At 42.9% G+C, this 22,749-nt stretch overlaps 1 protein-coding gene across 5 annotated transcripts in view; it reads left to right on the top strand.

Annotated features, from left to right (window-relative positions):
• LOC137356126 (immunoglobulin superfamily member 1-like) overlaps positions 1–22,262 on the top strand; it is a 78,901-nt gene extending 56,639 nt beyond the window's left edge. For 3 of the 5 annotated variants that reach the window (XM_068021924.1, XM_068021926.1, XM_068021925.1), the window contains 6 exons: positions 2,149–2,184; positions 2,755–3,045; positions 4,918–5,223; positions 8,803–9,093; positions 12,328–12,435; positions 13,111–14,893. In XM_068021924.1, coding sequence (XP_067878025.1) covers positions 2,149–2,184; positions 2,755–3,045; positions 4,918–5,223; positions 8,803–9,093; positions 12,328–12,435; positions 13,111–13,172 — 1,094 coding nt within the window. In that variant the 3' untranslated portion in view covers positions 13,173–14,893. Of the gene's footprint in view, positions 1–964; positions 1,951–2,148; positions 2,185–2,754; positions 3,046–4,917; positions 5,224–8,802; positions 9,094–12,327; positions 12,436–13,110; positions 14,894–22,182 lie in introns of those variants that run through there. The other 2 variants (XM_068021928.1, XM_068021927.1) reach the window with 2 other exon arrangements.
• The last annotated feature ends 487 nt before the right edge of the window (positions 22,263–22,749 follow it).

Here is a 22,749-nt window from a genome sequence, read left to right as displayed (position 1 = left end):
CGACCCAAGCCAACTGAGACCCAGTAAAGTGCCACTTACGGGCCTCCTTGCTAGTATCTTACCAGCAGCTGACGGTAACTTCAGCACCCGAAGAGGAGCAGGACGCAGGAAAACCTGGCAGCCGACTTGAGGGCTGCAGAAGGGCCCGCCTGATCTGGCACCCTGTGGCTTGTGGTGGGCTCCTCAAGCTTCATGGGCTGTCCCCTGCTAAAACCACCCCTCTGCCATAAACTCCCAGCCCCCTACCCTTGCGGATAAAGCCTGATCCCCACATTCTTGTTCCGAGGGGAAGTCCATCACACCACCTCTCTTTGGGTGCAGTCCCAGCAGTAACCGCTGCTCCTGGTTGCACTGCTGAAGAGTTGCCGTCTGACTGGCTGGCAGCTCTTGGAGGCGGGACAGCCAGCCTCAGAGGTGCGGATGTCCCGACCGAGGACAATTAAGGGCTGAGCCACGCGAAAATACTGGCGGCGCCCAACAAAGGTGGAGGCAGCTCTCCCTTGACTTTTAAGCCAAGGATCTTTCTTTCAATAGAACTTTTAACAGTTCAGAAAGCCGCCTGAACTGAAGCCTTGCAGGATCAGGGCTCAGGTCGGAGAAACTACTTTTTCTTCAAAATTCACATATTAGACATACTTATTGAAATTATAGGGATTATAAATACAACTTTACAGGGTAAAGTCCGAAAATCGTGGTCTTAGATCATCACAGAGGGAAAACACATACACTCCAGTCATTTTTTGACCACTCTCCTCATGAAAGCAAGCTGAAAGGAAGTAAAGGGAAGATATGTGTTCCCAAAAAAGAAAAATGATATCGATATATTTAACTGGCTTTATGTCCATCACTCACTTTTTCCGTCTACTTCACCTTCCATGTGTATATAGCAATGAATGCAGCTATATTATTATTATATTATTATTATATAATGAATGCAGCTATCTGTTTTCGCCATAATCTACAGGTTACGAAAAACAATTTAGTTCCACTACATGACAGAGTGAGATTCTTTCAAAAACAAATCATTTTCAATGTGACCGGAGTGAGATGATTTTGTTCGTCATGTAATTACGATTCAAGATGTGTGCGTCATAGTTCATTGATGCCATGAGAAAATATTGCCCTTGGCAGGAGTGCTGCGCCTCGTCCCGGACATGTTACCAGGGCCCCAACTAATGACGAAAGCTTGCATTGCCTGGAATAGAGAAGGCTAAAAGATTATTTTGATCGGGATTTTTAAGATTTTGACAATAATTGAAAATATAGAGAACGAAAAAGTTGTTCACTGTTGCAGAATCCAAAACAAGGATCCAAGCACTTGAAATCACCTCCAGACCCTATAGGTCCGAATTAGGGAACTCGTGTTTCACCGAATGGGCGGTGGAATGCAAAAGATGCTATCTCAATGTTTTTTATACCTTGAGGTGCATAGTGCTTTACGCGCCAAGATGATTAAATTTCTTATTCAGAGATTATGGAGCCAAGGCTTGCAGATGGAGTTCGAATGCAAATCAGAAATTATCTTATTGAATGGCGTAACAGGCTAGGGGCTGTTCCTCTGTTCCTTTGCTCCGAGAAATGCAAACTTTATGTAAAGCATGAGAACAAACTGTGTAAATATGCCTTGCAGTCTTTGAGTATAGAAGATTACAGGTTGATCTGATCGAGACACGGATAATGAAAAAAACTGGTTCTACGATAATGGGGAACCTAAAAGCAAACTAAGTTTTAGAAGAATCGAGAACACACAACTTGCAATTGAGCACTCAGCGATTCAGGAGAGAACTCAGAAAGTACTTCCTAACACAGTGGGCATCTGTCGCATTCTCACCCAAAATAAACACTTGGGTGTAAACCGTCAACTTGAGCCTTCAAAGCTGAGATCAATAGCTGTTACTTTGGGTATTGAGGGCTATGGAGTGAAGTCAGGAAAATGAAGCTGAGATACAGGTGAGCTATTATAAAATTGAACAGTGGGGCAGATGAAAGAAGTTTAATGACCTTCGCCTCTTCCTAATGTTCCTAATACAATGATAATTTAGGAAGTGGCTATATCGATTCTCTGAGAATTGGTACATTTGGTTGGAGATCATTAAAATATCGATGTGCATTTTTTTTTACTTTCTTCGTATTTTGTTTTTTCTGCAGTTCATCTCCATTTGCTAGTCGGACAGGGAACAAACTGTGAGTCTTCAGAAGTAAATGTTACTAACCAATTCACTAACCTGAACCTGAGGGTACTATTGGCATGATACCCGACGACTTAGTACTGGGGAAAGCTGTAAAACTGCAGGGCGCACTGACCCTTTACATAAATTGTTATGGGAAATTTTGCAGTAGTTTCTTCAAGTTCCAATATTCCGAAAGAGGTTGTCCTCACTATCCAGCAAATATCGTGTGTTAAATTGTATTAAACAACCATGCGCTTTGCTGTCCAAAAGCATGCAGTTTCGCTTTAGCCTTTCCTGTGGTGTAATAAATAACTGTGTTTAAATTGGTTACAATTGTTCTTCTTAGGTTCATTGAAACATTTGTATCATTATTACGACCTTAACCATAATCAAAAATTGTTTGATAATTCAAAGCTATTTAAAAGCAGAGGGCGTTCTGTCTTCTGACACTATCGTCATTGCAGCACGGATGCGTTTCTTGTTTTGGTAAAGGCCACATGGAACTTTGTTTATTATAATAAGCGAAAAGTAAATTTACGAAAAGAATTTCGTCGATAAGCTGTTCTATTTGTCCATTCCTCAGATGTTTTACCGAAACCAACCTTATCTCTGAATCCACCCTTCAATGGTTTCCTAATGGGGGAAAAAATAAACTTGACTTGTCGTTGCCAGTGTCCCATCACGAGGATCCACTTTTACAGAAGTCAGGATAGGGTCAACCAAAGTTATATCAACCACGGGAAGTGTGAGATCTCATTAGCTTTCATAGCAGGCCATGCCCATGACGGGAATTACACATGCCAATGTATAGTCTTGAAGAATAATGAATGGAGATATTCAAATGAAAGCGACGTTGTTCAGATACATATTCGAGGTACATATTTGATTAAGGGTTCTAATTGTCATGTTAATTACAGGGGAAACTGTTCTCGTCACTGGTGCTTAAGGCGTAATTCATGGACCCTCGGACGTCAGTTATATTTGCGTGTTCGTCTCGTTATGCAAAGCAATCCGGGGTACATCGATTTGAAACTGACGGTGTTAAGCAGTCTATAGGTCTTTTTAAACTCCAATTTCATATGGAACGGTTTTGGGTTAGGAGCCTGCTAATGGTGGACAGCTCTCGCAGTTGTCGGCTCATATTTGCTCATTCTGAGAAGGCATTTCCGCTGCTTTCCTTCAACCTGCAGAAAATGTCTTTTTTTTAAAATAAGCGACCCTCCTGGCAGTCGGAGAGTGAGTCGAAGGCAAAGCAACCCTTCAATATAATCACTCTTGTCATCTCCTTTTTGGCGCTTCTGGTAGAGGAATAGCAACGGGCCATTGGTGTATTTGCACTTAAATGTATTCATGCATTGTTAAATACTGCAGCTAAGTGAGGATATGATATTGAACTGGAAAGTTTGATATGTGATTCAATCAGTCACTTGGTTTTCTACAGAGAAACTGGAGGTTAGTCAAATCAGCTGGGACGGAGGTGTAAAACCTGCAGAATCGCATCGACCGACATTACAACATTCAGCCTCTCGAGCCTGCACCACCATTTAACAAGATCATAGCTGATCTGTTTCTGTCTCGAACTCCACACTCCTATCTACCCCTGATAACATTTATTCCCTTGTGTCTACCTCCACGTTTAAAAAAATACAATGATCCCTGCCTCCACCACCTTCTGAGGCAGAGAGTTTCAAAGTCACACAACCCTCTCAGAAAATAAAAACTCCTCATCACTGTCGTAAAAGGGCAACCCATAATTTAAAAGTGTCCCCTAGTTCTGGACTCACCAACAAAAGGAAACATCCTTTTCCAAATCCACCTTGTTACGGCCGTTCAGGATCGCATATATTTCACTCAGCTCTTCCCTCACTCTTCAAAACTCCAGTGAAAACAAGTCCCGTCTGACCAACCTGTCCTCATAAGAAAATCCTCGCATTTCAGGTGTCAATCTAGTAAACCTCCTCTGAATCAACTCCAACGCATTTACGTCCTTCCTTAAATAAGGAGACCAAAACTGCACGCAGTATTCGAGATGTGCTCTCACCAATGTCCTGTATAACTGAAGCATAGCATCCTTACGTTTATTTCCAATTCCTCTCGTAATAAAGGGTAGCATTCCATTGGCCAACATTATGCAAAATGCCCGTAATTGCAGTGAATGGAATTAAATATGTGGCATGGTATGAAACGTGCACCCGATCCCTTCAGGCCCAGTCTGTAACACTTTCTGAGATCAAATTCTAGTCGGTAGATTTGAAGACGCATCTCAAAGCAAGAAGGAGATGTGGAGAGGTGGAGTGGTTTAGGGGCAGAATTCCAGAGCTTTCAGGTATGGTAATGCAGCATTTATGGTTGAACAGAGAGACAGTTGCAATGTGCAAATCAGGGGCAAAGACTTCAGAAACTGAAGCGTTCGAGGTGAAGAGACCCAGATAAAGAGTGACGTGAGAATCGGAGGGGAATGGTAAACTTTTGAGCTCAAGGATGGTCAAGATTGAGCAGGCAGTATAGACATGTGCACTAATATACTGTCCAAGGTTCATTCTTGAAAGGCAGCGAAAGGTGACTGGACGAAATAGCCTGCACATTCGTATTTACCCTTCTCAGTATCCGGTTTATTGTTTTGATTCAATGTTTATGTGGAAATAGGATGACATGTTGAATGTCTCAATGTGACATTCCGTCGAATTGTGCTATACAATTTCATATGTTTGTTTTTTTTCTGTTATGCATTCCAATATTGTTCCAGAGGAAGTCGCAATGCCGAATATTGTCACGAAGCCAGCCTCTGGTGCCGTTTCAATCGGAGAAAAACTCCATATAAGCTGCAAAGGCGACATTCGCTCCGCAGGGGGGACATTTCACTTATACAAAAGTAACAAAAGGTCACCTCTGCTGTCCCATAATGCTTCTGATGCTGCTCGAACTGTGACCTTTACCATCGACATTCAAAACAAACAGTCGGCAGGCAATTACAGCTGCCGATATCAAACGGAGATTCTCAGAAAGTTGGTGCATTCACCATTCAGTACAGAGGCGAAGATTACTGTGAGAGGTAGGGAGCAACACATATCAACACGGGTTTTAATGTGCTCATGTCTCAATATCAGTCATTTTAGAATGAACGCAGGCGATGAACTAATTTGAATTCCAACCCTCATGTAAGAATTTATCTGCAAAAGTCAACTGTGGCTGAATTGTTGATCTATTGTATTAACATTTTCTATCCGAGTTCCATGCGCCGGAGGAACTAAGCACTAAACGGGTTTAGAGCAGACTAATCCTAAAACTGATCCAACAGATGGTCATAGATGGTCGACTGGATCGATGGCGTGAAGAGCTAATGGGAGCCGAATGGAAAAAGATTGGTGCAAGAATGTGAAATTCAATTCACGCCTCTTAATCACAAAGGTTCCACGTTCAGTTCCCGCTCCAAGATTGAGCACAAGAAAGGCTGACACTCCACTTCAGTACTGAGAGAGTGCTGCACTGTCGTAGATGCTATCCTTTGGATGAAAAGTTAATCCGAGGTTCCAGTTGCCTGCTCGGTTCAATGTGAAAGACCCCCTGGCAATAGTTCGAACAAAAGCATTGCAGCTAACTCTGGGTCCTGGCCAATATTTAGCCCGCAATCAATATTAGAAACACATAGATTATCTGGTCATTATCACATGGCAGTTTATGGATGTCTGATTGCGCAGGTTGACTGCGACGTTTGCTACATTTCAGAAGCTGCAAAACGGTTTGCACGTCTGGTGGTCATGAAAGGCGCTATATAAATGCAGTTTTTCTTTAAATAAATAGACAGCGGATGGTTAGGACTGTCCATACAGAATTGAGAATCTATGTAAGTGACCACTCTGTGTTCATTATTGAACGAAGACAAAATGGGATGCACTAAATGCCCTGCAATAAAATAAAGAATAGGCACAGTCGGTTTCACGCTTTTTACCATCCTATCTTATATTGTAAATATTACCTAATAGCAACATTTATGTGAAACTTATGTCATATACTTTTAGTTTTAACTGAATGGCACAATTTGCAATATATATATATTGCATAGAGTATAATTTAAGACGCTGGAAACATTTTGTAGGACATTTGTTTTTGAAGTAATTATGTTGCAAATAAACTTCAAGTGCCGGGAATCTCCATGGACCTAGAGTACAATGCAGTTTCAAATGGAGAAACAGTTCATGCTACCTGTAAACATACCATGCCCCCCACAAAGGGGTATTCCACTTATACAAAAAGCATAAAAGGGAACCAGTCGCTTAATACATCTGACGCTTAGCCGAATGCGACCTTTGCCATAAATACACTTTATAATGGCTCTAGATTTAATCGTAGTTCTTGATATCAGTCAGCTTAGCGAAGGTCTGATGGAGTCGCCATTCACTTAAGATACAGGGATTACCATGCAATGCATGGGTCAACAAATATCAAATATTTTATAGCAATTTATCTGAAAGAATTATTCCTTCGATCATATCAATGTATAGTTGGTAATGGACTTCAAATGCAATACAAACGACATTTACGAACGTGCTTGGAGAGATTCACTTGGGATTAGTTTTGATCAACTGTCTTACCTTTTCCTTGTTGCATGGGCTGCATAAGTTCGCTCCTCACAGTTTTAGCGCAAAATATGTCAAAGCAAAGAAAACTAAAATTGCTGTTTAATTTATTTTTATTATTTAGTCGTTTGGAGGATGTGGGCGTCACTGGTTAGGCCAGCATTTATTGCCCTTTCCTAATTTCCCTTGAAAAGGTGGTGGTGAGCTGCCTTCTTGAACCGCTGCAGTCTTTGGGGTGTTGGTACACCCACAGTGCTGTTCGGAAGGGAGTTCTAGGAATTTGACCCAGTGACAGTGGAGGAACGGCGAAATAGTTCCAAGTCAGGGTGGTGTGTAGCTTGGAGGAGAACTTGAAGGTGGTGGTGCTCCCATGCATCTGATGTCCTTGTCTGTCTAGTTGGAAGAGGTCATGGGTTTGGAAGATGCGGTCGAAGGAGTCGTGGCGAGTTGCTGCAGTGCATCTTGCTGCTGGTACACGTTGCTGCCACTGTATTTCTGTAGTGGAGGGAGTGAATGTTGAATGAGGTGGATGGGGTGACAATGAAGTGGGTGGCTTTGTCCTGGAGGGTGTGTGGCAACTTGAGTGTTGTTGGAGCTGCACTCATCCAGGCAAGTGGAGATTATTCCATCAAACTCCTGACTTGTGCCTTGTAGATGGTGGATAGGCATTGGGGCGTCAGGAGGTGAGTTATTCGCTACATAATTCCGGGCCTCTGACTTGCTCCTTTAGCCACAGTATTTGTGTGGCTGGTGAAGTTCATGTTTAGGTCAATGGTAACTCCCAGGAAGTTGATAGTGGGGGATTCAGCGATGGAAATGTCATTGAACATCAAGGCCAAATGGTTAGATCATCTCTCGTTTGAGATTGCCATTGCCATGCACTTATGTGGTGCGAATGTTACTAGCCACTTATCCGTCTGAGCCTCGATGTTGTCCAGGTTTTGTTGCATCTGGACACGGGCTGCTTCAGTATCTGAGGAATTGCGAATGGTGCTAAACATTGTGCAATCATCAGCGAGGAACTGTGCTTCTGACCTGATGATAGAGGAAAGGTCATTGATGAAGCAGCTGAAGATGGTTGGGCCTAGGACATTACCCCAAGGAGCTCCTGCAGTGATGTCCTGGGACTGAGATGATTGACCTCCAGCAACCACAACCATCTTCCCTTGTGCTAATGTAGTGAAAAAAAGTTCACCAAACTAAATATGCCTAATATTGATAATGTATGCAAAACAGTCTATATACACTTAGGAACTCTTACGTTTTCTACATGGTCTGATGGACTTTCAAGTTTTTCCCCAAATAAATAACACCATCTCCATCCAAGCAGCCCTCATAATTCCATAAGTATAGTGAGGAAAATTGGTGCATGTATACAATATTATATATATATAGACTCCTCTAGCCTTAAAATTCTTATCCTTCTGTTCAAATCCCTGCATGACCTCGACACTCCAGTCTCTGCCAGTCCGACAACAATTCGGCATCTGTGTAATCTTCCAATTCTGGACACTTATTCAGCTCCAATTTTTATCGTTCCAGGATTGGTAATGTGGATGTAGTCACCTGCATAGCTAACCTACGAATTCTGTCTGCAAAATTTCTGCTAAATTATGGTGGGAAATTTACAACAGTTTCTTAAAGTTTTAATATTCCCAATAAAGTCCCTATTACGAAGCGGCAATCATGACGTTTCCCCTATTTTAAACTGCATTTAAAACCCTGCATGTTGCTATCAGAAATCATGTAATTTCCCCTTCAGCCTTTCCTATGGTGTAATAAATAACTGTGTTTAAAATGGCTGCTGTTGCAGTTTTCTTTGTTCGTTGAAACTTTCATGTTATTACGGCCTCAACAGTCATTGGAAATTATTCATTAATTCCAATGATAAAGCTCTTTAAATGCAAAGGCACGTTATTTTTTGGTACTATCGTCATTGCAACACAGATGAGATTTCTGTAAAAGGACACATTGCACTAGGTTTTTCACAACAATATAAATGTAGATTCATTGAAAAAAATGTTGATAAACTGTTCTGTTTGTCCATTTCTCAGATGCTTTATCGAAGCCAACCTTAACTCTGAATGCACCCTTCAGAGCTTTCAGAACGGGAGAGAAAATAACCTTGACTTGTCGCTGTCAGTGTCCCATAATGAGGATCCACTTTCGCAGAAATCAGGATAGGATCAACTACACTGATCTTAAAGACGGAAAGTGTGAGACCTCTTACGATTTCATAGCAGGTCATGGTCATGAAGGGAATTACACATGTCAATGTTTAATCGCAGAGACTGGAGAATGGAGCCATTCAAAACACAGTGACCCTGTTCAAATATATATTCGAGGTATGTTATGAAAACAGATTCTGTCACTGAGATTACTTGAATTGGGGGGTACTTGCTCGCCCAACAAGAGTTCCAATTGCCCTGTTAAACATAAACGTAGGGGAAACTGTTTTTGTCACAGGTTCTTAAAGCGGAATTCAAGGATGCGTGGGCAGAGGTTATGTTGCCCATCCATGTTGCTGTGCAAAGCAATCCGGGATACATCGATTTGAACTTGCTGGTGTAAGTCAGGGCAGAGGTCAGGTTAAACTGCACTTGCTAGTGCAGTCTGGTTTATAACGGGTTAGGATTAGGAAACTTGCTGGTCGTGGCGAGTTCCAGCAGTTACTGAAACATCTTTCCTCAGTGTAAGAAGGCACTTCAGCCGCTTTCCTTCAACTTCCCGAAAAAACTCCAGCGTTTGGAGTAAGAGACCACGCTGGCAGACAGTGTGTGGGTGGAAGCCAGAGGAATCCTTTCATATGATTCCACTCTTACCCAGTGTGCGCACAACTGCGTGTTAATGGTTCTGGTCAAATAATATCTTTCGTAGATTTGTAGTAAACTGTATTCACGCATTTTTCCACATTCTAGCTAAATGAGGACATGGCGTTGAACCGGACATGTCTATATGTGACTCAATCAGTCATTTGAACTTCTGTAGAGGCATCTGCGCTGAAGAAAATTGGGGGCCGGGAAAATTGTATCGCGCAGCTGGTGCAAAATGTGCACTATCTGATTGACCACCATTATGTGCAGTGCCTGATATTCAGTCCCATAATGGATTTGAAGATTTGGCGTGGCTTGGAATGGGCGACCGATTGGATATTGTCCATTTAGCACCATCGCCACAGACCAAATTCTAGCCCCTATGTTGAAAGACGCATTTCAAACGAGGGAAGCGATGTAGAGACGTGAAGTGGTTTTGGGGGTGGACTTTCAGCAGTCAAGGCCTCGACAGCTGAAGGCATGGTCACCAATAGTGGAAGAATTAATATTGAATATTACAAAGATAAGGAGGGAAGAGACCACGCTGGGATTTGAAAACAAGAATTCTTTTTTTTTTTAATTGAGTCCTTGCAAAATACACTGACAGATAATGAGCAGCACTATGATCTTTTGCAGCCGTTAGTCAGTTAGAAGCACCAAATGAAAGTTCAGTAGCAACCAGATAGTATCGACTTGGATACGGTGGAGAACTTTCAGGTGTGGTAATATCAAATCAGTGCACTGAACAGAGAGAGACTTGCAATGTACATATCGAAGGCAAAGACTCAATAACCTGAAGTGGGCAGTGGTGAAGAGAGCCAGATAAACAGTTATGTGAGAAAGTAGAGACAAGGTGATCTTCTGAGATCAAGGGTCGCCAGAATGAAGGCTCGATCCCCACAACCCTGCAAGTCTATTTCCCTTCAAGTGGCCATCTAATTTCCTTTTGAAGTCATTGAATGCCTTCACTTTCGCCGCACTGGGCAGCGAGTTCCATATCATTACCACCTGCTGTTCTTCCTCATATACCCCAGGCATCTCTTTCCCAAAGCCTTCAACCATTAGTTAATAGGGACATTAATCCCTAGCTAACATATTAAAGCCTGTCATAATCTTGTACACTTCTGTTAAAGCTCCCCTCGATTTCGTTTGTTCTTTTAATAAGACTTCAATGGAGGGTTTACATCCAGGGTTGTGCAACATGCAGCCTGCAGGCGAGCATACAGCCAATGGTTCCCATCCAGCCAAAGAATAGTTTCCTGAGTTGAGAAGTTGTCTTCTTCTTTCAGACCGGCTTTGAAAACATCACGATGTGAGTTTCACAGCTGACAGATGTTTAGGGCGGGGACTGTGTTTTTCCAACTTCAGACAGATTCGGGGCTTGCCAACGGATTCGAACTTCTTTTTTAAAGGCAGCCAGAAACAAACAGCGCGACTTCAAAAAAAAACTAACTAACCTCAAAGCTTATGTGCTGAGCACTCCAGCTCCCAACAACTGTCCGAGATAGAACGAGAGGGACAGAGAGGGGAGGGGGACAGAGTGAGAGAAACAGGCTTCTGAGCCTGGTGTGTCTTATGATCACTGCGTATTTCAATGACTTGGGTGTGGGCGTGGAGGGAGTAATGCCTAGCAGAGAACTGTGTCTATCCCCCCAATTGTACTAACTCCTCCTACCACTGTGTTCCTATTTACTACCCCCCCTCGAATGGCTCCCTGTACCAAGGTGCCATGGTCAGTTTGCTCATACACACTCCAGCCCTCACTATCACCCATACAAGTTGAAAGGACCTTAAACTTGTTGAACAATAGCAAGGGCTCAGGCTCCTCTACTTCTGCCTTCTTGTCCCCTTACCTGCATCACTTGCAGTCGCACATCCCTGACCACTGATCAAATCAGAAGACGCAATCGCACGGGGTGTGACTGCTTTCTGGAGCAAAGTTTCCAGGTATGGTCCCCCTCCCTGTCCCCCTCCCTGATGCCTAAGTATTGCCAGATTCAATCCACGTTAGTGATTCTGAGATGTAAACTTATTTTGTAAAGACAAACTACACTTAGTAATTGTCATCTGAATCTAAGAATCCTTGGTGCAGTGGATGAACAGCATCAATCGGGATATGGGAACATGAAATTAAAGGTCAATGAAACCATCAGAGTAAAAGATAGGTTTAACAACAATGTAAAAGCCTAACAGTACTAATTATCTACTTAAAAGATTAACACGTTATGAAAGACCCAGGTTAGGACTGGAATGCACTGCCTGAGAGTGTGGTGAGGCATATTCAATAGAGACCTTCGAAAGAGTACTGGATAAATTTATGATGAGAACATTTTCCAGGGCTGCGGAGGAAAGGCAGGGCAATTGGACGAAGTGAGCTGCTCTCGCAGAAAGCGGGCACGGACAGGACAGGCTGAATGGCCTCCTTCTGTGCTGTAACCATTGCATGCTTCTATGATTCTATATATTAATGAAGGTTCCTTCTATTCATCAATTCCAGACAAATAGTTCAACATGTTCTAAGAGAATGTGCTAACCAATTTGACAGAAAATTATTAATCTTCTTCAAGTATTATTATGAATGTAACTTGTTATTACTGTTTTTTATTGTGTTTTTTTAGTAAAACAAGTAATACCAGCGGGTTTTCCAACGTTTTTGAATAAAGAAAAATAAACAGTTCTTCTCCATTTATAATTGTTTTTTGGAAAGGTTGAATTGTAACATATGTCACGCATACATCAAAGAAAAATATTTCTCCTTCTCCACAGGACAACATCTCACAGCTGCCCTCGTTCAGCTCTGCCTCAGTATCTTATTGCTTATCGTGATTTTGATCATCATTGTTGACCATTTTGTTAATGTCATTCCGCCAGGAGGTAAGACACTGAAAGAAAATGCTAGATGTTATTTCTCTCTAAATGGATATTCTGTGATATTCTATATCTAAAAAAAGTCAAATCAATGGTGTTCTGTCTAATGCAGAGCCTGCAGGATATCATCTTGCACTCAAACACAGATTGAAGAAGCTAGCTATCTCTCTTTGTTTTCCCCGAAAAGCAACTGTTGTTTGATAGAACAATCACAGAGCCACTGAGCCTAGATGACCCTGCTGCAGTGTCACAAAAAGAAATGCAAGTTAAGGATAAAACTTGCATAAAACCTCCTTCATTCTGATGTGCCAATCTAATGTCCATCTAAAGAAAAGCAAAATATTGTGATTGAAATTATCGCCATAAATGCTGGCCATCCCCAGTAGGTCAGGCATCCATTGTGGCAAGGGAAAATGTGTCATTCTTTTAGATATGCGACCTTTCATCAGAATTAGAAAATGCTGGCGAGTAATGGTTTTAAACAAGCTTAGAGGCACGAAAATAGGATAGGAAGGAACGAACTAAATGGAAGGTCTTCCATAAGGTGGAAAGTAAGAATGGTAGAATAATGTAACAGATGATGATGATAACGATGCTGGGCAAATAAAGGATGGCAATGGTCGAAGTTAAGAAACAAAGCACTTGTCTAAATAGATACTTATACATTTGAAATTTCTACAGGAGTAAAGGCATTGGACAATACTGGCTCCCCTTCACTTCGCAAAAGACCAACACAGGACTGAAATTTCCTTAGAATGATTCAGTGTCTCAAGGGTGCCTTTTGAAGATCAGCAGAAGCATGTTTTGCAGTGGATTTAGACCTTTGCATCTTTATTTCTGTCATGGGAAAAGCATTTCTGATCTGATACCCTTCTCTCTAATTTCTGACGTTTCATAGACAATCAAGTGCTGCACAACTTATGCTTATTTTATCAGAACATGGAGCATTTGATGCCATTTTGTGAAAATCAAATGCATTTTGCAGTTGACGTTGTGCCAAGTAATGATACAAAACTCAGCTTCAAGCTCTCTGGCTCTTGGTGTTAACACAATGAATGTTTGTTTCATCCCACATAAACAGCTGCGCAGTGTGAGATTTAAAAGAAACAGAAACCTGTCTATGACAATCAGAAGATGTTTCATTGCTGTCTTTGTGTTCTGACCCTGAGGGGTCCAAATCATACGGATGAGTGCAGCTCCATCAACACACAAGATGTCCAACACAGCTCTGGGCAAACCAGCCCGCCTGAGGCCTCCCCACACCACTTTGGACATTAATTACCTCCACCACAGTAGCAGCAGTGTATATTATCTGTATGATGTTTTGCAGCAACACGTCAAGGCTCCTTCAAAACCACCGTCTAATCCCTCGGACTCTGCCACAGAGAAGATAAGGAAAGGCAGCAGGCCTTTCCTTAGAAATAACATTACCTGCAATTCCTCTCCAAATCACAAATCATCCTAACATGGAAGTATACTTTCACTGCGGCTCAGTCAAATACTGGAACTCCGCCCTTAAAAGCATTGTGGGTAACAAACGACATAGACTGACGTTTCAAGAGCATGGGTAGCCACCACTTTCAAATGAGCCGTTAGAGATGGTCAACAAATGTTGGCATTGTCGGCGACAACCACAAACTATGACAAAATGAATGACAATGGCTAAGCGCAGTTATGTTGCTGAGAAAATGGCAGGAGTGTTTATGAGTTGCATCAGCACGGTCCGGTTATTTTTTTTTATTTAGAGATACAGCACCGAGTCTGTGCCGACCATCAACCACCCATTTATACTAATCCAATACTCCTGCCACATCCCCCACCTGTTCCAATATGTCCCAACCTGTACTAGGGGCAATTTATAATGGCCAATTTACCCATTAATCTGTGGGAGGAAACCAGAGCACCCAGCGAAAACCCACGCAGACACAGGAAAAACTTATAAACTCCACACAGGCAGTACCCAGAATTGAACCCAGGTTACTAAAGCTGTGAGACAGTGGTGCTAACCACTGCGCCACTGTGCCACACTGGGTATCGCGGCTAAGGAATGGAAACTAATGTAGAAATCTGTCACGAGCCTCACCCTCCAAGGATAGCCCAGAATATCAGACTGTAACTGGCCCTTGAGGCTGGGCGTGCAAACAATATGCAAGCCAGATAATGTAGCATGACTCTACGCTTTGACTGATGTTTTGACTGAGAAAATCTATCCTTCCCACAAACCCAGTTTACCTGGGAGGGCAAAATAGAGGTCCGTTCAGAATCTTTTTGTTTATTGCACTTTACATTCAGATTCCCTTTCCTCTCTTGTGCATGGTTAAATGGGTATTTCATTGCAAAACGCAAATCAGTTTAGATTGTCTTGCAAGTGGAACACGACCATAGAAAAAGCTGGATGTGGCATGATATATCAAATCTCTGTTGGGTATTATGTTCAACATTCGACAAATAAATTATCTTCAGGTCCGAGTATACCTGCGTCAGGCTCAGTCTTTCTAATGCAGCACGAGCTTAACAGGGACTGTTTCTGTGTTATAGACAGGTCAGCAAGATGACCCAATTTAAGTAATAGTATTTATGCAGGCGTTGACAACTTCATAATCAGAATTGTTGGTACAAGACAAGGATCAACTCCTGATTGATGGAGTTGAAAACACTGTGATCTTCTCTAACTCTTGTTAAGATTGAATAATATTAAGGAAAAAGTCGGTCTTTCAACACCAATAGTTCTGGTAATAACCACAGAGTATTGGGCGCACGCACCATCCAAAGTCGGCTACTTACTGTTCCACGTTCATTTTTTAAAGCTATTCTTACCGAAAATGGCATTAATTGACTAGAACTTACAGCACCAAAATGGCTACACGGCCCATTTGATCCATGCCAGCGTTTGAGCTCCACACGACGCCTCCCCAATTCACATCATTTAGAACAATTGGAATAAAGGGTAATGCTTTTGGGGAGGGGAAACACAGCAAGAAAATGCACAAGAAACGGGGGTGGGTGGGGGAGATTGAGAGGGGTAGAAGTATTAAGAGACATTGGAGTGCATGCCCACAGGTCCTTGCAGACGGCAGTAGAGGTATGTAGAGTGTTGAAGAAGGCCTATGGAATGCTTTCTTTTATTGGCCCAGGGAAAGAATACAAAAGCAGGAATGTGATGCTTGAATTGTATAAAACGTTGGTTAGACCACAACTTTAGTATTACGTACAGCTCTGGTCACCACATTACAGGAATGACATAATTGTTCGGGAGTGAGTACAGAGGAGATTTACAAGAATGTTGCCTTGGCTTGAACTTTTCAACTAGGAGGAAAGATTGGATCGACCAGGGTTGTTTTCCTGAGAAGAGAGGAGGCTGAGGGGTGACCTAATTGAGGTGTACAATATTATGAGGGGCCTAGATACAGTGGACAGGCAGGACCTGTTTCCCCTAATGGACAGGTCAATTAACAAGAGCACAGATTTAAGGTGATTGGAAAAATATTTTACACCCAGAGGGATGTAGATGTCTGGAATCCACTGCCAGAAATAATGGTGGAGGCATAAACCCTCAACTCATTTAAAAGATACCTGGACATGCACCTGAAGTGTTATAAACTGGAATGCTATGGACCAGGTGCTGGAAGGTGGGGTTATATTGGGCCGCTACCTTTTTTTCATCCGGTACAGGTACTTTGGACTGAATGACCTCCTTCCATGCCTTAATTTTTCTGTGGTTCTCTGGGTAAAGTTCGATGTTCATTTCTCCCTTTCTACTTATCTAAGTCAACTGTGTGCATATGACCCACCTCCAATACACCTTGCGTTAGCAAGTTCCACAATCTAGCCACTCTCTGGTAAAGAATTTTCCGCTAAATTCCCTATTGGATTGGTCGTGACAATTGTATATTTATAGCTGCTGGTTTTGCTTTCCCCGCACATGGAAACATCTTCTCCAGATTTTCTCTATCTAATTCTTTCATATACATAGATGGGGATCACTACTCAGCGTTGTCTTATTATTGCTACTATATTTATGCGGTTTGTGGTATATGAATAATTTCAGTCCCACACTAACATGGTTGACATTGTTTGTGTGAGAACCTACTGGATTAGGGATACATTCCGTTCCCTGAAAGCCATTAGTGTAACAATTAGAATTTACCAGCTCTCCAGCAGTTGTGCGCTTTATTTTTGCTCCGTCTTGGCAAATGGCCAGTCATTAGACGCTATTTCTAGTTTAATGGTTCAGTAACGCAACCAACCCAATGACCATTCCCACCTGATCTGCAGGGAAAAGTGACTGGAATTTCTTCCAATGAAACTGCCGTTTTGAACGGTAATGGATAAGGTTTGAGAAGTTAATTATGATGTGTAACTGCTGAAAAGGAAGTACATTAGTTCCGTCAGGATATTGGAAAAGGGGTTGCAATATTAATTCGGATTGAAAGAGTTAAATGTTTGATAAACATGTTACGAACTTGAAGCCAGCAGATGCATGACCGCGTTTGGGTTACCAAGCATGCTTAGCCACCATGACTGCAATAGCCACAATTCTTTGAATGATTGATCACTTACGATATCGTTCGTGGAATGATTGACTGCGTGCCTGTTTTCTGGATGACGAGATAACTTCGTGAACGGCAGGAAGTGAAGCAGAAGCGTTATCAGATTGGATATTCCAAAAAAAGGGAAGTGGTGAGAGATCTGTTAGCCAGGAGCTATATTATACAGAGATCTCAAGAGTATTTTGTGCAACCTTGTGTTTGGATATTTAACCCTTTCGTTATCAATTCTACTGTCATTGTAAGCAATACTGCCCAGATTTTCAGATCATGCGAATGTATGCCGCAGTGGCCTCAGCAATGTTCCCCGAGCTGTGCAGCTGAAAGTCCAGTGCAGGATGAGCACAAGATGGCCCCTTTTGAGATACCGCGTTACGGCCGCACGAACAAAAGAATAAAAATGATTGGTGGTTTCTTAAACGAATTGGCCACACAATAAAAAATAAAAGAGTATGTCTTGGTCCTCAGAAAGAATTATAACAGCCGCTGCTCTTTCATAATGAGCTATGTGGGCGTGGCTGGCAGACCAGCAACTGGTTGCCCATCCCCAAATACCCGTGGACCGAGTGCTTTGTTGAGACATTTCAGAGGGCAGTTATGAATCAAACACATTGCTGTGGGACTGGAGTCTCGTGTCAGATAGACCAGATAAGGACGGCAGATTATCTTCCCTAAAGGACGTCAGTGAACCACGTGGCGATTTACTACAATCACTGACAGTTGCAGTACTACTGAGAGTAGATTTCAATTCCAATTTGTTACCTAATTGGATTTAAATTTCAGCAGTGCCCTGGTGGGATTTAAACCCGAGTCCCCAGGGCATTAGTCTGGGCCTCTGTATTCCTAGTCGAGTGGTACTGCCACTACGTCACCATCTCCCACTGGTCCCACACCCATGGTAGCAAGCTCGGAGGCGACTTGGCTGCAAACTACGGCATTGAGACGGATCCAAGATGGAGTCCCTTCCTCCCCCAGCCCACTAGGGAGGTTTCCCAGGGTAAAACAGAAAGTCATGCGCACCGGCAGCCGCGCCACGGAGGCGGGCAGCTCATTTGCATAACGGAAGACACAATCGGTGTGAGTTTCCGGCGTCGCTGGCGTTTTGCCGGCGGCGAAGGGGCCGCGCCTGAGATGAGGAGGCTAGCAGCTCCGAAGGGGTAGCCCCATTGCTGCAGTCTTGGCAACTATCGGAGTTAGAGACTCCATGCTTCAAAGAGCGAGCCGTCATCCCCGAAGGCCAAACAATCCAACATTATTCTTACGCCGTTTTGTTTTCATTTGGAAGACAGTACTTCACAACTAACTGGGGGGGGGGGGGGGAAACAACAATAATTTTCAAAATGGATATGGAAATAACTTCGGAAATGATAAGGATGATCTTCTGAGGATGTACTTAGAGCTTGGAGTGGTACTTGGAACTATGATGTTGTTGCCATTTCAGAGACTTGGTTGAGGGATGGACAGGATTGGCAGCTAAATGTTGCAGGATTTAGAAGCTTCAGGCGGGATAGAGGGGGGGGAAAAGGGGTGGGGGAGTTGCATTACTTGTTAAGGAGAATATCACAACTGTACTACGGGAGGACACCTCGGAGGCGTCGTGCAGCAAGGCAATATGGGTGGAACTCAGGAATAGGGAGGGTGCAGTCACGATGTTGGAGGTTTTCTACTGGCCTCCCAACAGCCAGTCGGAGGTAGAGGATAGGATATGTGGACAGATTTTGGAAAGATGTAAAGGTAACAGGGTTGTAGTGGTGGGTGGTTTTAACTTCCCCTATATTGACTGGGACTCACTTAGTGCTTGGGGCTTGGATCGGGCAGAATTTTTAAGGAGCATCCAGGAGGGCATCTTGAAACAATATGTAGATAGTCAAACTAGGGATGGGGCCGTACTGGACCTGGTATTGGTGAATGAGACCAGCCAGGTGGTCGAAGTTTCAGTAGGGGAACATTTCGGGAACAGTGACCATAATTCCATAAGTTTAAAGGCACTTGTGGATAAGGATAAAACTAGTCCTCGGGTGAAGGTGCTAAATTGGGGGAAGGCTAATTATAACAATATTAGACAGGAGCTGAAGAATTTAGATAGGGGGCGGCTGTTTGAGGGTAAATTGACATCTGACAAGTGGGAGTCTTTCAAACGTCAGTTGATTAGAATCCAGGAGCAGCATATTCTGTGAGGAAGAAGGATAGGTTTTGCAAGTTTCGGGAACCTTGGATAACGCGGGATATTGTGAGCCTAGTCAAAAAGAAAAGGGAAGCATTCATAAGGGCTGGAAGGCTAGGAACCGCCGAATCCCTTGAGGAATATAACGACAGCAGGAAGGAACTTTAGCAAAGTGTCAGGAGGGTTAAAACGGGTCATGAAAAGTCATTGGCAAATAGGATTAAGGAAAATCCCAAAGCTTTTTATACGGAAATAAACAGCAAGAGGGTAACTAGGGAAAGGGTTGGCCCACTCAAGGCAGAGAAGGGAATCTATGTGTGGAGCCAGAGGAAATGGGCGAGGTACTAAATGAGTACTTTGCATTAGTATTCACCAAAGAGAAGGACTTGGTGGATGATGAGTCCAGGGAAGGGAGTGCAGATAGTCTCAGTCATCTCATTATAAAAAAGGAGGAGGTGTTGGGTGTCTTGCAAAGCATGAAGGTAGATAGGTTCCCAGGGCCTGATGAGAGCTACCTCACAATACTCCGCGAGGCAAGGGAAGAAATTGCTGGGGCCTTGACAAAAATCTTTGCATCCTCATTGGCTACAGGTGAGGTTCCAGACGACAGGATAATAACCAAAGTTGTTCCCTTGTTTAAGAATGGTAGAAAGGATAATCCAGGAAATTATAGGCCGGTGAGCCTTACGTCAGTGTTAGGGAAATAATTAGAGAGGATTCCTCGGGACAAGATTTACTCTCATTTGGAAACAAGCGAATTTATTAGCGAGAGGCAGCACGGTTTGGTAAAGGGGAGGTCGTGTCTCACTAATTTGATTGAGTTATTTGAGGAAGTGATGATGATGATTGATGAAGGATGTTATCTATATGGACTTCAGTAAAGCCTTTGACAAGGTCCCTCATGGCAGACTGACACAAAAGGTGAAGTCACACAGGATCAGAAGTGTGATGGCAAGATGGATACAGAACTGGCTCAGTCACAGAAGACAGCGGGTAGCAGTGCTTTTCTGAATGGAGGGATGTGACTAGTGGTGTTCCGCAGGGATCAGTGCTGGGACCTTTGCTGTTTGTAGTATATATAAATTATTTGGAGTAAAATGTAGCTGGTCTGATCAGTAAGTTTGCAGATGACACAAAGGTCGGTGGAGTTGCGGACAGTGATGAGGATTGTGAGAGGATACAGCAGGATATAGATCGGTTGGAGACTTGGGCTGAGAAATGGCAGATGGAGTTTAATCCGGACAAATGTGAGGCAATGCATTTTGGAAGGTCTAATGCAGGTGAGAAGTATACAGTAAATGGCCGAAGCCTTAGGAGTATTGACAGGCAGAGGGATCTGGGCGTACAGGTACACAGGTCACTGAAAGTGGCAAAGCACGTGGGTAAGGTAGTCAAGAAGCCATACAGCATGCTTGCCTTCATCGGTCGGGGCATAGACTATAAAAATTGGCAAGTCCTGCTGGAGCTGTACAGAACTTTAGTGAGGCCACACTTAGAATATTGTGTGCAATTCTGGTCGCCACACTACCAGAAGGACGTGGAGGCTTTGGAGAGGGTGCAGAAGAGGTTTGCCAGGATGTTGCCTGGTCTGGAGGGCATTAGCTATGAGGAGAGGTTGGATAAACTCGGATTGTTTACACTGGAATGACGAAAGTGGAGGGGCGACCTGATAGAGGTTTCCAAAGTTATGAGTGGCATGGACAGACTGGATAGTGAGAAACTTTTTCCCAGGGTGGAAGAGTCAGTTACTGGGGGACATAGGTTTAAGGTGAGAGGGGCAAAGTTTAGGTGGGATGTGCGAGGCAAGTTCTTTACACAGAGGGTGGTAAGTGCCTGGAATTTCCTGTCGGCGGAGGTGGTGGAAGCAGGTACGATATCGACGTTTAAGAGGTATCTTGACAAATACATGAATAGGATGGGAATAGAGGGATACGGTTCCCGGAAGTGCAGAAGGTTTTAGTTTCGGCAGGCATCAAGATCGGCGCAGGCTTGGAAGGCCGAATGGCCTGTTCCTGTGCTGTACTGTTCTTTGTTCTTTGCTCTTGATACACTTGCAGGGCCATGGAGAAGATGCAGATGAGGGGCAATAATTGTCTCAATGTTCAAATGAGCCATCACAACCATGATTGGCCGAATAGCCTCGTTCTGTGGTGTATGCTGCAATAGTTCTTGGAGGAGCTATCATTTCCCTGTGCAAACACCGTGTGGCAGTCGAGCAGAAATGTTGCCCACTTGTGATCTGATTCACAATATCAACCAAGCATTCTTCATGATTCCTGCTTAATAATTGTGAGCTTGCATACAGTTTTGCTAGTTCAGGTACTGAAGCATTCCTTGTAGAAATGCAGCAAGACCTGGACAAAGGGGGAAGGGCAAGAAGAACAAAAGGGAAGGCCATTAACATTCCTTCTGAACAACGCTTTTGTCTTTCAATGCAATTTTGTTTTGTGACATCTTTGTCATTTAATCTCTCCTGCAGGACTTTCTCTTTTGTTCGTCTCCCCCATACCATTTTTCACTCGCTCGAAGCCTATTAAATTGCTTACCTGTGCCAGTTCCGAGGAAAGGTTACCGAACTTAAACGTTGACTCTGCTTCTTTCTCCACAGATTTTTCCAGACCTGCTAAGTATTTCCAGCACTTTCTGATTTTATTTTGGATAAAGAGTTATGTGAAACTGGGAGGGGAAGCTAATTTTTTGGAGCTCAAGGGTGGTCAGAATTGTGCAGGCAGATTGAAGATGTGCAGTAAGAGACTGCCCAAAGGTAGGAAATACTGACTGGACAGAAGAACCAGCACGTTCGGATATCCCCTTTTAATTGTATCATTTTTAATTTGATGTTTGTGTGGAAGTATGACTACATTTACGATGTCCCAGTGTGTCACTCAGTCGAATTGTGACATTAAATTTTGGATGTCTTTTGATTGCAATATTATTGCCGTTTAACTCCCAGTTCTGTAAATCTCCATTGATCCATCCTCTGGTGTCGAGTGAATCGGAAACATAGTTCATATAACCTGAAATGTGACATTTGCTCCACAGGGGGAGCATTTCACTTATATCGGAAAAAAAGGATCACCTCTGCAGTCCCATAATATTCTGGTACTGCACAAACTGCAAACTTCATCATAGACATCCGAAGCGAACAATCTGCGGGAAGCTTTAGGTGCTGGTATCCAACTGAGATTCTTGAAAATATGGTGCATTCGCCATTCAGCAAAGACACAAAGATTACTGTAAGATTTATGAGAGTTCGGTAATAACATATAACAACACAAGGTTTAGGGCGATAATGTCTCAACAATGATCTCGTCGAATTAAAATGTGCAATTAAATAATTAATATGCCAACCGCCTAATAAGGATTTCCCTACAAAAGTAAACTTTGGATAGATGGTTGATAAATTGCGCTAATATTTTCTATCCAAGCTCAATGGGCTGGAGGAACTAAGAGCTGGACATATTTGAGTACTAAAAATATCACAAAAATAAACTGCTACTGTCCCCAAATGTCTTTGTTGTTTCTCTGGCCAGATAACTTTAAGAAAGACAGGAAGTAAAACATATCCTTTATTAACTGGATGCTTCATCAAGGAAAGTGGTGTGAAAT

The sequence above is a fragment of the Heterodontus francisci genome, chromosome 45 (assembly GCF_036365525.1).
Source record: "Heterodontus francisci isolate sHetFra1 chromosome 45, sHetFra1.hap1, whole genome shotgun sequence".
NCBI classification, from domain to species: domain Eukaryota; kingdom Metazoa; phylum Chordata; class Chondrichthyes; order Heterodontiformes; family Heterodontidae; genus Heterodontus; species Heterodontus francisci.
Note: the sequence above shows the minus strand (reverse complement) of the source record. Positions and strands in the feature narration are given on the sequence as shown.